The sequence below is a fragment of the Punica granatum genome, chromosome 4 (genome assembly GCF_007655135.1).
Source record: "Punica granatum isolate Tunisia-2019 chromosome 4, ASM765513v2, whole genome shotgun sequence".
NCBI classification, from domain to species: Eukaryota; Viridiplantae; Streptophyta; class Magnoliopsida; order Myrtales; family Lythraceae; genus Punica; species Punica granatum.
Genome location: NC_045130.1, coordinates 40037304 through 40054022, shown reverse-complemented (window position 1 = coordinate 40054022; position 16719 = coordinate 40037304). Strand labels below are relative to the sequence as shown.

At 36.5% G+C, this 16719-nt stretch overlaps 2 protein-coding genes across 3 annotated transcripts; one reads left to right on the top strand and one right to left on the bottom strand.

Moving 5' to 3' along the window:
* The first annotated feature begins 7247 nt into the window (after positions 1-7247).
* LOC116204427 lies at positions 7248-7853 on the top strand. The gene has a single exon (XM_031536496.1). It carries the CDS (start codon positions 7248-7250, stop codon positions 7851-7853), a length of 606 nt encoding a protein of 201 aa, XP_031392356.1.
* Positions 7854-11566: 3713 nt separating this feature from the next.
* On the bottom strand, positions 11567-14954 carry LOC116206024 (histone acetyltransferase MCC1-like). Of its 2 annotated transcripts, none has more exons than XM_031538753.1 (6): positions 14811-14954; positions 13141-13356; positions 12925-13069; positions 12691-12790; positions 12384-12612; positions 11567-12068 (listed from the first exon to the last, which is right to left on the bottom strand). In XM_031538753.1, the coding sequence occupies exons 2-6, from the start codon at positions 13281-13283 to the stop codon at positions 11885-11887; spliced, it is 801 nt and encodes a 266-aa protein (XP_031394613.1). In that variant the 5' UTR covers positions 13284-13356; positions 14811-14954; the 3' UTR covers positions 11567-11884. The 2 variants fall into 2 exon arrangements, with proteins under 2 accessions (XP_031394613.1, XP_031394612.1); XM_031538752.1 differs by lacking the exon at positions 14811-14954 and adding an exon at positions 14577-14781.
* Between the last annotated feature and the right edge of the window lie 1765 nt (positions 14955-16719).

The following is a 16719-nucleotide window of genomic DNA, read 5'->3' as shown; positions in this document are numbered from 1 at the left end:
CTCAAACTCTCCCTATTCGTGGCTACTCCTACACCAGGAAGCTAATTTCAATGACGCAGTCGAAGAAGATCTCAATTGCTATGGAAGGGACGGTTGCAATGGTGTCGAAGAGACAATCCCGGTGGTTTTGATGGCAATTACAAAAAGAAAAGAAAAGTCCCGAAGAAGCAAGCAGTTTATCAATCAACGATCCTTCTTTTACCGAACATTGATGAAGTAGTTCGAGACCGAACAACAAGCAATTCATTTTAATAAATTTTTAATTAAAATAAAATTTTAAAAATATTTTTTAAAATGTACCCAAAAAAAAAGGTGCGGGCTCGGTCGAAGGTAGGGTTGCCGGAGGAGACACCCCCATCCCTACCCAACCCAGATCTCTCAAAGATCTGGGGTTCCATTTCTTCGAGAGATCTGGAACTTGTCGAGGTGGGGGCACCCTTCGTCGACCCCACCCCCCAACAGAGCCCGCCGTCGAGCTTGGTCAAGGGGAGGGGTTGTTGACTAAGCCGCCCCAACCCCAGTTACAGTCGAGATTTAAGGGGAAAAAAATGAAAGAAACGGAAGAGGAGGAGAGTGAACACTCCGATGACGATCTTGGCAAAGGAAGGGGAAGGCCTCCGACGATAGCTCTGGCTCGACGACGAATCCAACACTGACAGAGAGAGAGAGAGAGTTTGGCATAAGAGAGGGAAGAGAGGGGGAAGGCCAGTGGAGAAACAGAGAGAGGGAGGATTTTCTATTGTACTTTCTTTTTATTTATTTTAAATATATATTTTATTATATTATTTGGACATATCAAATATCTAAAATCCACGCAGGATGCCACGTCGGGAAAAACTAACGGCGTTAGTGCCCAATTGATGGAATGCATATTATTGTAACCAAACTGAAAGATCTTATATCAAATTGTAGCAGAAAATTCTTTTTGTATCATATTGTTACATTAAGCGAACTTTTTGTCCAACTGGTATAATTTATCCCAGAAAATATTTTGGAACTTAATGAGTGATATAGCAAGAGAAATAGTATGCCATTTATTACGTTATTATTGATTGAAACACCAAAAATCACTCAATTATAAACTACCTACGTCTCACGCGTCATTGCTCGAGGAGCATCGTCTTTTATAATCTATACATATATAAAAGTTAGAGCGAAGCATCGAATGATTATACATAGGATGAAACTAAATTACAATTGAGTGACTTTTCAGGTCGTCACCAACGAAGATGCTGTAAATGACACAAAATTGTGGTAGCACCTCGCTCATGGAATTTCAAATTACGTTCATCATTCACTGAAATGCTAGAGTTTCTAATACGTGGAAAACCCAAAAGTTTTGAACTTATGGGAGTTTAAATATAACCCATAAAATCAAAAGGTGTTGTACTTACAGTGTAAAAGTAAAAAACCTTAGGCTGCCAGACCAGTCGAAGGTTTTGCATAAAAATGAGGATGTGGCGACGGTGAATTTTTAGACGGATTTAAACTAACTAGGTTGTGATATACTCTTCTGATTTTGTTGGTCGTTGACTCTATTGCTGGAATACGTTCAAATGACAATGAACTTCGTTGTTATTATTGTTTAAGTTTTCATTTTTGATTTTATGTTATTTTGATGCAATTTAGTATCAACATTTAACTCATTTGTGTATATAATAATCCTGGGTTGTGGTCGTCCGTGACCTCGGAGTGGGAAAGGAGGTTGCTCGACATGCCCCCTTCACCTTAATCGAGCAATAATCTCACTATCTCAGTCTAATCAAAATCCCTCAATTAAGGGCGGAGGAAGCCTCACCGGTGGCTTACTACTTTCTCTCACCGGAGTCATTAGAGGCCAGTAACAACCTTGTTGGGGCAACGGTGGCGCTGCCAAACCCCTATTGTCCCTCTCTCCCCTTTCCATTTTTTTATTACAATTGTTGCGTGTGTGTATGTGTTTTTTTTTTATTGGGTTGATGACAAAAACAGTGCCCCTTTTATCGAATTTCTATTTCTAGCAAGACCTTTTTAAAATTTTCATAGAAATGTACGACCTATCATTTTAATTGCACATCTATCACGGTATTATATTTTCAGTCTTTTTTAACGGTAACAATTGACTTGGACTTAACTGTGTCACGTGGTGCAACTTGATTAGGCGAGTGAACTTCGCATAATTTTATTTAATTAAAAAAGATGCTGAAAATTAACCAAAACAAAGTGGAGGAGGGGACCAGCTGACGTTAAGGGGGGAAAGGGCCGGCAGTAACTGTCCTGATTGCGGCGGCCACCCCCAATCTGGATAGACAGTCACCTATATCATCGCCAGCAACCAGGATTAGGGGTGGTGGCCGCAATCAAAGCCAACACTTCCGAATTCAAAGGATGCCTCCACCGCTGAAAGAAATCCCAAAAAATGTGAAAATCGAACCAAACCGAAAACCCAGTTAAGAATTTAGGCGAGGCAATTTCAGTTCTCGGTTCGGGTATTGGGTTCTAGCAATGCAACCCGACGGGGACCAACCCAAACCAACTTTAATTATTTTATTGAATTAACAATAGAAAAATAAAGACCCGAACAAACTCACTCCCTCAGCCGAGCCATAATTCACTTTTATATGATTACTATGGTGTTATATTGTGATTATGCAATGGTAATGGTGTTTTATTTTCATCATTTTATGTTTTATTCAGTAAGGTAGTGAACAATAGCATAGAGAAGCAATAATATCTTTATCTTTAATCTTTATCTTTAATAAAAGTGTTGTTTAAAAATTGGAGACTGGACACAAGGACACGTGTCCTTTTTACCCATTCTAATCTTTTCTTTTCTTCTTTTTTAAATTTAGCCACAAATTTTGATTGTTTTTCGTTTTTGTCCTTTGATTTATCTCCTTACATACTTCAAAAAAAAATTCAAAAATTAACATGTCTTAACGATCTATATATTAATTAACTAAAAAAATGTCACATCCTATAAAAGTATAATATCATTTTTTCGGTATGAACTCTGATATCTGAAAACTCAATTGGGTTTCGACTAATTCAATTTAGCCGGGTTTGTCCACTAAGAGGTAAAGCTCTATCTACGTGGATTTTCTCCATTCAGCATGAATAGCGTATCATTTTGATACACACACATCTCAACACGACACCAAACATAACTTTTGTCTCCATAAATTTGTCAGATGAAGTAGGTGCTATTCAAGTATTGGGATAATTTTCTATTATGATGTCTCTGACTCCCCTCAATTCTTTAGTCGAAGTTTTCTTTTTTGTTTAAGCAAAAAAGTATTATTATTAAATCATTCTCTCTATATATAATAACATCATAACTCATAAGTAATGAATATATAAAATCTCAACTAATTAGTCTCAGAAAATTAATATATAAGATATAATAAAATGAGTTAATTTCTTTTTATTATAAGTATAAAATAAGTTTATTTCATTAAATTTATTTATAAACTCAAGTATTCATACATTTAAAATAATACTTCCAAACTAAATTTTGTTCGTAGATTGCATTTGGTACTTTATTTGGCAATATAGGTGTTTAGCAAGAAAATTATAGTATAGTATTGTCTGCTCCGTTTGAAAACCGAGTTAAGTTTAATTTAACTTTACTTTTCCCTCAATTCAATAATACAATAATTACTTTTTATCTTTTTTTCAATTTAATAATAAATTCTCTCGCATGTTTTTTCTTATCCATAATTAAATTTTTAATACTAAATTTTTTCAACTATTCATTATTTTTTCCTCGATTCAACAATACAATTAATTTTTTTTATCTTCTTCAATTTAATAATAAATTTTCCCAACTACTTTGTCTTTATCCCTTGAAATCAAATAAAATCATAATCATACTCCGTTACCAAACGCACTAGTAATGTAAGAAGTAACAACATAAATATATAAATATTATACTTAATAAGCATATAAACATTATCATGCGACTATAAGAATTGTGATATTGTAATAGCTCTATGATAAGGTTAAAAGAAATACTGGTACATAATTTCCTATATTCTCTTCTTTTCCCTTCTTTTTTCTTGATTTGTTTATTTAATTCTTCTAATTATTTGTTTTACCCTTTTAAACATGCAATATAATATAAAGCATAACTAATTAATAAAAACCATTTACATAGATTTTTAACCACCTAATACTTGAAAAATATATTTTATCTTCCTTACTTAACATTAATATCTGTCCATCTTAATTCTAAGGAGCCATATGACTTTGGGGACCTTCCTTCAAAATGTTTACTTTATTATAATTTTCAATTTATTTCTATAACTTACTACAATTGTTAATTTTTTTGAACTTTATCACTCTAATCTTGCACTTTTTATTCAAATACATTCGTCATTTTTTTCTCTCTTTCAAATTAAAACTATGTAATCATTATTTTTAAAATTATAAGCTTTTGCATTTTCATGCTTATCTTATAATATCATTTTTTTAAGTTTCTTATTTATTTTCCCTCCATGTTAACGTATGTACACAAAATTGAAACAAGTTCGAAATTAGAGTGTTCAATCAGTTTTTAAAATGAGTCACGCTATATTAATTTATTATTATACTTTTCAATATTACTAATATCGGTTCTCATACTTCAATTATATGAAATTTTAATTATTGACAAAAAAGAGTTGTTGGAGACCGGTGGCGGAGCGCGGCCTCCTTCCGAGCTTATTTTAATCTATGAACTCAGGTTATCCGAGAAATCGACCCAATAGTGGTCGGTTTTTTCTTTCTTTCATTCTTTTTTTGGTGGAGGTATTTTCATACTCTCTTTTTTTTTTAGTGAAAAAGGTATTTTCATACTTACTTGGTTCTTTGGCTGGGTTTTGCCTCCAAAATGCCCAACCCGAAAATACTCGGGAGCCAAAAACAAAGCCGGAAACTCGACCCACCTGAACTGTTTACACCCCGGAAACTCGGCCATGTATGCAAATACTTGTTATGACTTGATTTCGATAAGTATACATGTATATATATGTGTGTGTGTTTGGGGTTGAAGCTCAAACACATATATAATAAATATATCAAGAAAAGAATAATAAAACTTTTTCGTCCAATCATATAAGTTAATTAGCGAATTAATTAAGAGATAAGAAGAAACAAAAGAAAAAGAAAAGAAAATATATATATTCAGTACATTTTACTGGTTGGATCGAGATAAATCCGTCACGATCACCTTTATCCCGATTTAGTATATGGCTGCACTGCACCTATATAATTATTTCATGGTCGAAAGATAAAATTAAGCGAATCTAGTAGACATATATAGGTTTTAGTTTTAGAAAAAAAGTATCCACGACGGATCGTCATATCATTTATATTAGAGTGATGAAAAGAGTATAGGACAAAGCTGTAAGTGCGTACACGCAGACACATACATCCATGTATATGTATAGCTATATATATGCATTAGAGTGACGAGGGACCAAAAATAAACAGACAAGAGCAATGTATTAGTCAAAGTGTATATCCAGTATTATCTAATAGATATATATATACACATATATACAGCCCGGTGGCTTGTAGTCTCCCTAGTTGCAGCCGTATCAGAATCGGAATCAGAGGACTTACAAAATAAGGGGGATAAAAGAAAGAAAAAAGACAACAGAAGAAAGGACATTAAAGATTATTCAAGAACATATATGATGATGGTGGCGGTGGTGGTGATGGCGATATGCATTGGAATTGGGAGCTTGGACATTTCTAGTGGAAGTGTTCTTTTGTCTATTAATGGGAAGCACTTCTGTATTTTGTATATATAACTAATCTCGTACTGCATATTTGTGATAGTTAATATATAATTTTGTATATGTATGAACATTGTCAATTTCGTGAGCCAAGAGTCCACCTTGTGCTACCTAAATTTAAAGAAATTAGGTATAGCTATAAGTGCATATATCTCATATATACCGCACATATGGGTATATATACATTTATTTAACAATAATATTCTCAATTATTAATAATACTTCATGATCAAGTTGTCCAATGAACTAGCTAGCTAAGCTAGGTATGTAGAAAGTAACGTAAAATTAATCTGTCTCCCCTCAGCTGTTTTTTGCCCCCCTTTTCTTTTTTAAGCACCTTTTTTCAAGATATCATAAATCAAGCATGGCTCAATTTCAGCACCAATACTGCTAGCTAGCTAATTGCTAACTGCCTTCCGATGTCCCGATCGATCAAGAATCAAGAGCAAGCTAGCATGTATGCATGCAGTAAGATCGATGGATTTGCATGCATGCATCCCTCTAATTTGATTTTCCTTTCTTTTTTCTTTTTTTTTGTTTAGTTAAGTATAGCTCGCCCCATGGACAACCTCTAATTGATCTATGTAATCTGATCCAATTAACTAATCTAAGACGGAATGTGCTCTACATCTCTCCCTCTGTTACATCAGCAATATATGTGTATTTCTGGAAGTGAGATAAATTAGTTTGCCTATTATCCTTTCTCTGCGGACAAAATTTAAATAAAAATGAAACTTTTGCTCTTTTAACTAGTCTTTCATACCCGTCCGTTGTGTGAAATTATTTTACTTATTAAGCTTAATTAAGCAGGTCGGGAGAGAGCCCGCTCTAGCCCTGTCTTTATTTATTAATCTTTCTGTTGGTAATGTAATATATAAGCTAGGGAAGAGATAACAGGTTATTAATGGAGATTACTATAGTGCCATTTGATTCAACGGCGAGAACGATGATGATTAATCAGTCTAATTAATCAGAGATGTAGGACACTGCAGGGAGCTGTTAGTTACTTTGGTTTCATGCTACTGCTGGTGCTGCTCAGCAGAGGTCATGTGAAAGGCTGGCCGGCGCAGTGCCGCAAACAGGCCATGTGTCAGTTATGTCTCAAGGCTGCAATTTCTATTTTTGATATTTTGTTTTAATGTTCAGTTGCTTTAGTTGAATCAGTCATAGCACTAGGCCATGTATTTAGGAAGCAGTTAAGTTGTTGCTAAGTTAGTGGGAAAAGAAAGCTGAGGTTGTTCAGCTCATTTGTTTTTATATAATGCAGTTAATCAATGAAAGTATATCCTATTCTTCTTCCTCAAAAATAGAACTGTTTTTTTTCTCTGCGTTCTCTCTACTCTGCTTCTTCTTTTTCAGCTGTTTTTCAGTAAAAGAGAACAACAGTGGTATCAAAGCTTTACTTCTTGAGGGACCTGTGAGTGAGTGAAACGAGAGACCCAAAAACACCGAGTGAACCCGAGGGATACACGTGAGAATTTGAGTGACATGGAATCAGGATCAAGCACCATGTCTGCTCTTGCTCCTCCTGTGTTTGATGGAGAAAATTACCATGCTTGGGCTGTTCGAATGCAAGCCTACATGGAGGGGTGTGACTTTTGGGAAGCAGTCGAGCAAGACTACGAAGTGGCTCCACTTCCCAATAACCCAACCATCAATCAGATTAAGATTCACAAAGAGAGAGTTACCAAGAAGGCAAAGGCAAAAGCTTGCTTGTATGCTGCTGTTTCACCAGCTATTTTCACAAGGATCATGGTTCTTGGTTCAGCTAAGGAGATCTGGGACTTTCTAGAGGTTGAATACAGGGGAAATGAGAGGATCAAGGGTATGAAGGTGCTGAATTTAATCAGGGAGTTTGAGAGAATGCAGATGAAGGAGTCTGAGTCCATCAAATGGTACTCAAACAAGCTTATCGAGATAGCAAATCAGGTAAGGATCCTTGGCACTGATTTATCTGACAGTAGATTAGTGCAAAAGATTCTTGTCTCTGTGCCTGAAAGATATGAGGCAACTATTGCTTCTCTCGAGAACTCTAAAGATCTCTCCCAACTGAAAGTAATGGAGCTGATAAGTGCACTTGAAGCACAAGAGTAGAGGAGGCTAATGAGGCAAGAAGGGAGCTGTGAGGGAGCCTTGAAGGCCAAATGGCAGCAGAATGAGTGGGGAAAGGATAAGAAAGGAAAGGGAAAGAAGAATGGAGGCAGTAGTGGTTCAGAAGCTGCTGCAAAGGACAGTGGTGCAGGGAATACGAGCAAGATCTCTGCTTGTAAGCACTGTGGGAAACATAATCATCCACACTTCAAGTGTTGGAGAAGACCAGATGTGAAGTGCAGGAAGTGTAATTTAATGGGACACATAGAAAGGTTCTGCAGAGAAGGAAAGCAACAACAACAAAGTGGAGCTCATGCTGCAGCTCAACAAGAAGAAGATCAGTTGTTTGTAGCTTCATGTTTCTCATCAGCAACCTTATCAGACAGTTGGTTGGTCGACAGTGGCTGTACTAATCATATGACTAATGATGAAGGGCTCTTTAGGGATCTTGACAAATCATTAAAGTCCAAAGTGAGGATTGGGAATGGAGAATTTCTGGAAGTAAGAGGCAAAGGGACAGTAGCTATAGAGAGTTGTGCAGGAGTTAAGCTGATATCAGAGGTGCTATTTGTGCCTCACATTGATCAAAACTTGCTGAGTGTAGGGCAGCTGTTAGAAAAGGGATCCAAGGTGTTTTTTGAAGAGGGCAAATGCTTGATTCTCGACTCAAAAGGTCAAGAATTGTTCAAAATAAAGATGAAAAAGAAGAGCTTCTCGCTGAATCCATTAGAAGAAGAGCAAGTGGCATTCAAGTGTCAGGTTAGTGAGATTGATTTATGGCATAAGAGAATGGGGCATTTCCACGACAAAGGACTGCAATACATGCAGAAGAATGACATGGCAATGGGATTACCAAGACAGGAGGAGCCGAGATCAACATGCACAGCTTGCTTAACAGGCAAGCAGACCAGGTTACCTTTCAGAAACTCAACCTGGAGGGCTACTAAAAAGTTGCAGCTCATTCACACTGATTTGTGTGGACCTCAATCAGCTCCCTCATTGAATGGTAGCAGGTATTTCATCATTTTCATTGATGATTTCACTAGAATGTGTTGGATTTATTTCTTGAAGTAAAAGACTGAAGTTGCTGAAGTGTTTTTCAAGTTTAAGACTTGGGTGGAGAATCAAAGTAGCTGTAAGATACAGGTCATTAGATCTGATAATGGGACTGAATACACCTCTCAAAGGTTCAATAATTTCTGTGAGGAAGCTGGGATAGAGCATCAGCTCACTGCTCCATATTCACCGCAGCAAAATGGAGTAAGTGAGAGGAAAAATAGAACCATTATGGAGATGACGAGGTGTATGCTACATGAGAAGTCTCTACCAAAGGAGTTCTGGGCTGAAGCAGCAAATACTGCTGTGTTCTTGCTAAATAGACTGCCTACGAGAGTATTGGAGAAAAAGACACCATTTGAAGCTTGGTTTGATAGGAAGCCAAATATGAAGAATTTGAAAGTATTTGGCTGCCTATGTTTTTCTCATGTTCCACAGGTCAAGAGGAACAAGCTGGAAGAGAAGAGTGAGCAGGGAATCTTTGTAGGCTACAGCTTGATATCTAAGGCCTATAGAGTATATCATCCATATACGAAGAAGGTTGTTATCAGCAGGGATGTTCAATTTTTAGAAGATGAGAAATGGGACTGGACAGAAAAGGAGGGGACCAGAGAAGAACAGGTTCTACTTGACCCTACTGAGCTGGTGGATGATGTTCCAATTAGAGGTACGAGATCTTTGACTAATATATACCAGAGGTGCAATGTGGCTGTTCTAGAACCTGCAGGATTTGAGGAAGCTAAGAATGATGAAAAATGGATAGAAGCCATGAAAGAAGAATTGGCCGTGATTGAGAAGAATCAAACTTGGGAGCTGGTTGAGAAGCCTACTAATAGAAGAGTAATTAGAGTCAAGTGGGTCTTTAGGACAAAGCTCAATCCTGATGGCTCGATAAATAAGTACAAAGCTAGATTGGTGGTGAAGGGATATGCTCAGGTATGGGAAATTGATTTTTCAGAAACATTTGCACCTGTCGCTAGATTAGATACAATTAGAATGCTGCTAGCCATTTCAGCCCAGCAGAATTGGAAGGTATTTCAACTAGATGTAAAATCAGCATTTTTGAATGGAGTGTTGGAAGAAGAAATTTATGTTGAACAACCAGAAGGCTTCATTATTCCAGACCAAGAAGATAAGGTTTATCTGTTGAAGAAGGCTCTTTATGGACTGAAGCAAGCCCCTAGAGCATGGTACAGTAAGATAGATGATTATCTACTGACCTTAGGCTTCATCAAGAGTCTAAGTGAAGCCACCCTCTATGTGAAGAAATCTGAAACTGAACTGATTATAGTCTCTCTTTATGTTGATGATATGTTGGTGACGGGAAGTAATGCTGCTCTAATTGAAGCATTCAAGAGAGACATGATGGATCAGTTTGAAATGACTGATCTTGGTTAGATGCATTATTTTCTGGGCATGGAGATCAAGCAGGGACAGAATGAGGTGTTCTTATGCCAGAAGAAATATGTAAAGGAGGTTCTAAAGAGGTTCAATATGGAGGAATGCAAGAGTGTGAGCACTCCAATGAACCAGAAGGAGAAACTTCAGAAGATGGATGGAGGAGACCCTGCAGATGGGAAGCAGTACAGGAGCTTAGTTGGATGTTTGATGTATATCACCTCTTCTAGACCAGACATAATGTACTCAGTAAGTGTTTTATCCAGGTTTCTTAATTGTGCCAGTGAAACTCATATGATTGCTGCAAAAAGAGTATTGAGATACCTGAAGGGAACACTTGCATTTGGGATCAAGTTCAGCAGAGTTGAGAAGTTTGAGCTGTTCGGTTATTCTGATAGTGATTGGGGTGGCTCATTAGATGACATGAAGAGTACATCTGGTTACTGCTTTATGTTTGGGTCAGCATGTTTCTCTTGGTGCTCAAGGAAGCAAGAATTGGTTGCCCAATCGACTGCTGAAGTTAAGTTCATTGCAGCTACATCAGCAGTGAATCAAGCAGTGTGGCTAAGGAAACTGATGGAAGATTTGCATTTAAAGTAAGAGGGAAGCACAGGAGTGTTTGTAGACAATCAAGCTGCCTTAGCCATCTCATTGAACCCAGTGTTTCATGGAAGAACCAAACATTTCAAGATCAAGTATTATGTTCTTAGAGAAATGCAGTAGACAGGTGAAGTAAAGCTGCTGTACTGCAGCTCAGAAGACCAAATTGCAGATATATTTACTAAGTCCCTTAGTGCTGGTCGTTTTAAAACATTAAGGGACAAGTTGGGTGTTTGCAGCTCTTGATCCAGGAGGAGTTTGTCAGTTATGTCTCAAGGCTGCAATTTCTATTTTTGATATTTTGTTTTAATGTTCAGTTGCTTTAGTTGAATCAGTCATAGCACTAGGCCATGTATTTAGGAAGCAGTTAAGTTGTTGCTAAGTTAGTGGGAAAAGAAAGCTGAGGTTGTTCAGCTCATTTGTTTTTATATAATGCAGTTAATCAATGAAAGTATATCCTATTCTTCTTCCTCAAAAATAGAACTGTTTTTTTTCTCTGCGTTCTCTCTACTCTGCTTCTTCTTTTTCAGCTGTTTTTCAGTAAAAGAGAACAACACCATGACTTAGATTATTTGCCAAACACACAATAATCATCTATACTCTTAGATTATTTGCTTACTCTCATTACAGATACAGAAAGCAGGCAAACAATTCGGTACGGATTAAACCTGAAACCATCCATTAGACGAAGCTTTTTCTTTAAATTATGTGAAATATAGTTCATAAATTTCAGCAAAAGTGAATAGGGCCACATATCATCAGATCAAATACAGACATAACACATACCACCTTTTTTTTCTATGGGACAGAAGGCACTGTAAGAGAGACTGAAAAAGGCAGCTGAGGCGTAGCATGTACAAAGTGAATGTCAATACAATTGTGCATTGTGTGTATGCATACTGTCTTCTCTCCTCTTCTCCTCTCTTGTCTTGTCTTCTCTTCTCTTCTTGCTGCAATTAAGAACGAAAAGATGAACCGCTTTAAACACGCTCATAACCAGTGCTCTCTGTCGTGCGGATTTTCCCATTATGCGGCATTGATACCAGGCTTCGTGTCTCTCTATATCTTGGCCATTTGGCAGCCTTCCCTTCATTACTCCATAACCTTTCGGTAAAGGACTTGAAACCATTCTTCATGTAACCAAAAAAAGCTGCTACGATCTCTCTGCAGCAGAAAGAAAAGGATAATCGGTACATGTTTTTCTAAATGATGGTTCATTTCAACATGTCATAAGCTTATGCTTATCAGTGGCTAAATGTCCCTATAATTGGGGGACTGGAGGATCCAAAAACATCATTACCAGTTTCTTTTTCTGGGAAGGTAGTATATTTCATTCATGGACACTCAGGAACTAAGTTTTTCCCGATTTTTAGCATGTCCATAAGAATCTTGCTGTCTCGTGGTGAGGGAAGGAATGCTTTGTGAATAATATTCTAATAATATACCAGCAAAGAGAACAAAAACTATTGCAGCACTTACAGTAAAGAGCAAGCAGATCGACCACCATTCACGTAGTAGACGAACAGGTATGAATCATAATGTTGACCATTGATCAGATAGAAACCATGGAGCCTCCTTACACATCTGAAGTACATTTTCTCGTAAAGGTGGATAGCAGGAATGTTATAAGAGATCACATGCAAGTAAACTCCACGACAAGTTGGGATTGTTGAGGCATATCTGATAACTTCACGAACAAGCGATGTGGCTATAAATAGCACAAATCAAGTCATTAATAGTAAGCTTAAAGATATATACTCTAAGGAAATGCAAAACGAAGTTGTACCTATTCCCAAATTTCTATAGTTTTCCACCACTCCTAAAGTCAAGATGTAGACAAGAGATTGATCTGATTTTGAAGCATCATAACTAAGAAGATCCACTATCTGCGAGATCAATAGTGACTGAGAATTGTTGCCTCAATAAATGAACGGAGAGAAAGTTAAGTGAGTCAGCTCCTGGACCAGTACAAAAAAAGGAAATCAGCAAGAAAATCATATCTGATGCAGTTGGACGTCACCTCGCTCTCTTTTGCCATAACAATTCTTGCTGTAACAAATCCAACCAGTTCATCACATCGTCCATCAGTGCGGCTACGGTCAACAGCTGCCCAAGACACAATGCCACGTCCGTGGACAACATTTTGGAAGAACTCGGATTCATACCTGGAATTCATCAATGTTTGCAATGAGGAGCCAACAACAGTATAAAAAACCTGATGCCCCAGCATGTTTACCTGATAGGAAATACATCACCATGAATGCGCTCCAAGATTTCCAGATCAGAAGGTTGTATGGGTCTAAAACTGATGCTTGGATGTCGAGAGGCTTTTGGGACCATGGAAGACTGGGACTTTAATCCCCAGGAAAGGCTTGACATGCTCGGAGTATTAGAAGAAGCACCCTTTCCATTTATGCTGCGTCAACCACCGCCATGCGATGGCAGCTTGTAGCTAAAATGTAAATATTTTTTTTAATCAGAACTATCTTTTGATTAAAACATAGAACTTAGCATAATGAAATTTATTTATAGAAAGAGACATTTCAAGGTAATCAGGTACTGGTTTAATTTATGAGTGGACTGCAAATTAAAAATTGTGACCAACAACAAGAATGAACAGGGAGGAGAAAACAACTGAACGTTAGCAAGGGCAAGCAGGAGCATTTTGATTGTATTTTAGTGCCAACAAGTGCTCAGAAGGTACTCCCTCGAACTAGCGGGAATTCCCTTATGCAAGCAAATCTGGCCAGGTGAACAGCTAATGACCATAATTATGTAGCCGATGACCAAGAAGACAAAAGAGATCAACAATTCTCTCATCTACCCAAAGACAAAGGTCGTAGCTAGTATCTCAAGAAAGGACTATGCAACTGCAACTGCAACCAAAACCAGGATTTTTCGTCTCCATAACCATACCTCCCCAGGAAAGGGAGCTGCTTCATAAAAAAACCACCCCGCCCGCCCCCCCCCACCCCTGCCGCCACCCCCCTGAGGCGAAAAGTCGACCCCGCAGGTAAGATAACCTAATCATTGGTTTTGGGTCCACCATAGGATCATATGCTTGTGAGCACAGCAGTGTTAACTCTATCAAGCATTAAGCTGCTTTCAACCATAAATTTCCGGCTAACCTCTAAAGCTAGTAAGCAGAGCAAATTTTCCACTTGCAGGACAGACTGAATGATGATCGTCTTCACAAAAAAAAAAGAAAAAAAAAAGGGGGCAGTAGCAAAAATTCAGTCTGGTTGTGCAAAGAAAAAGCTTGAAAATGGAACTGGAATTGAAGGAATCGAGCTCGAGGTGGCCGAAACGTTGGGAATCAATCTGGATTGAGAACGAACAGGCGCTGGTATTATGCCTCCCATCTCATCTCAATCACCTTAATATAAAAGGGGGCCATGGTTCTCCAAAGCCGAAAGATTTGAACCATTCACCAGCATAAATACCGTAATTAATTCAATCGTGGGAGAAACGAAAAATGGAATCGGAATTGATGAGCCATCCCCACGCTGATGGAAAATATTGATTAGGCAATAGACATCCACTGGATCCATCAAATTCAGAGTAATTGATTCGATTCGATTCAATTCATTAGTTAGTTAGTATAAACAGATAGATAAAGGAAAGAAGAAATGTCGGGGGGGTAGGGGGGTTGCAGAGCAGAGGAGCAGTTACCTCGACAGCAGCTCTGAGCTGCAAGGAAGAGATCAGAGAGAGCAGAGCAGAGCAAAAGGGGAGGAATAGAAAATTCAGGAACGAAGCCCAACCAAACTCTCTCTCTCTCTCTCTCTCTCTCTCTCTCTCTCCCCGTTGAAATTCTCAGGCGCAAAGCAAAGCAATGATGATAGGAAGGATTGAGCAAGACGGGGACGGCATACAATACAATACAACACATGCAAATACACATACACATAGGACACGAGTGCGGTGGTGTTATGGGCTTTGGCTTCCTCTTCTTCTTCAAGTGTTCAACCATTCCTTCTAATCCTTCCAATGGACGACTTCGGAAAGATTATACATTCCTCTCTTCCATCTTTTGTTTTCTGTTTATAGTTATTGGTTTTGTTCGTTGTTTTTGAGAGAACGAATCCTACGTTTTTTCTTTTGGATAAAAAAATTCTACTTGCATTTACGGTGCCTAGGATAGATTTTTATTCGCTAAAAATTTTATAAAATTTACTTGTATATAAAGTCAATTCAAGATTTATCAAATCCAATTAAATTGTTACATTTTTCATTTATTTGTAAGAAAATATTTCTTTTTTATTTTTATCGATATTTGTTAATTTCTCCAAGGTACTAATTAAGTCAAAATCTAATATATATCTATATATAAACATATAAACATATAATATAAGCCATGTTAAAATACATTGTCCCACACGAAAAAATTAAAGAGAAATTCACGAGTTTATAAATGATTGGATACCACAACTTATCAGTTCGAGCTTGTGGGTTGGAGATGAGCTCAATCGCTTATAGGCCTAATGGTATTTTACATGGTTTCAGAGCGAATTATGCTTTCGCGTGCACGTGTGAGCTCCAAATTGCTCCTCATCTTAGTCTAGCTCAAGCGTGAACTCACGTTGCCACGTGAGGGCGGGTGTTCAGACATATTGTCCTATACGAAAAAACTGAAGAGAAATCCACAGGTTTATAAGTGATTGGGTACCACAACCTATCAGCTCGAGCTTATTAGTTGGAGATTTGCCCAATTGCTTATAGACCCAATGGTATTTTACAAGTCCTAAATATTATATTGAAAATAATCATCTCTGTAAGTGATATTCTATTGATCCCCTATTAACAAAAAAACAAAATTAATAATTTTATGTGTATTTATTATTAACACGTAAATTGAAAATTTTCTTGAAGTTTCTGAAAAATCCTTTTACTCTTTCAATAGGTAAAAGTAATAATATGGTGGGTGGAGTCAAGTGAACTCAGAATACTCGTATGTTGAATTAATTTTTTTCCTTTTTTTAAACACACTATTTTAAGATATAAGCATATAGGGCCAATCATTAGTTACTCGATTTTTTGAACTTTCTATAAAAATAACTTTAACATTTATTTTTTATTTTTAAAATATATGAACATAAATTTATAGGACCGCTCATTATTTTCTTATTTTTTTAGCTTTTTTAGCTTTAAATTTTAATTTTTAAAAATATATAATACATACTTTTGGAAGTGATCATTATTTTCTTGCTTTTTCTCTTTTTTTAGAAAATGAACTTTTAAATTTTTTTATAACATATATGTATATATAGATTTGTGAGATTGGTAATTGTTTTTCTTTATTTCTTGAATATTTTGAAATATGAAAGAGAAATTTATGTAGATGGCCTTAGAATATGGACATTGCGAATTGGTTTTTTTCTCTATTTTTTGAGCTTTTAGTATATTTTTTCTAATTTTCTAAATATTTAAATATAAATTTATGGAATCGGTCATTATTTTCTCTTTCTTTAGCCTTTCATATTAAAATTTTTAATTATTAAAATTTTTACGACATATATATAGAGAGAGATTTATGGACCAAACATTATTTCTTATATTTTGATCTTTTATAGAAAACAAAATTTTAATTTAGTTTTCAAATTTTTTACAACACACAAATATAGATTTGTGGGATCAGACGTCATTTTCTCAATTCTTTTGTATTTTAAGAAGAAAAAATATTTATTAAAAAGATTCAAACAAAACAAATATATAAGATCATGCTTTTCAAAAAATAAATTAGAACATATTTTTCGTAAATATAATATTTTTTATATTTACTTTTCAAAAAGCAAATTACATCGTTTTTTTATAG

What these genes read in the sequence shown, in the direction of transcription:
- LOC116204427 (XM_031536496.1), top strand. Translation starts at nt 7,248, where the DNA reads ATGGAATCAGGATCAAGCACCATGTCTGCTCTTGCTCCTCCTGTGTTT.
- LOC116206024 (XM_031538753.1), bottom strand. Translation starts at nt 13,283, where the DNA reads ATGTCAAGCCTTTCCTGGGGATTAAAGTCCCAGTCTTCCATGGTCCCA. An exon ending in CTATAGAAATTTGGGAATAG is followed by an intron (nt 12,613 to 12,690) that starts GTACAACTTCGT and finishes TGCTATTTATAG; the next exon opens with CCACATCGCTTGTTCGTGAA. An exon ending in CGATCTGCTTGCTCTTTACT is followed by an intron (nt 12,069 to 12,383) that starts GTAAGTGCTGCA and finishes TTTCTGCTGCAG; the next exon opens with AGAGATCGTAGCAGCTTTTT.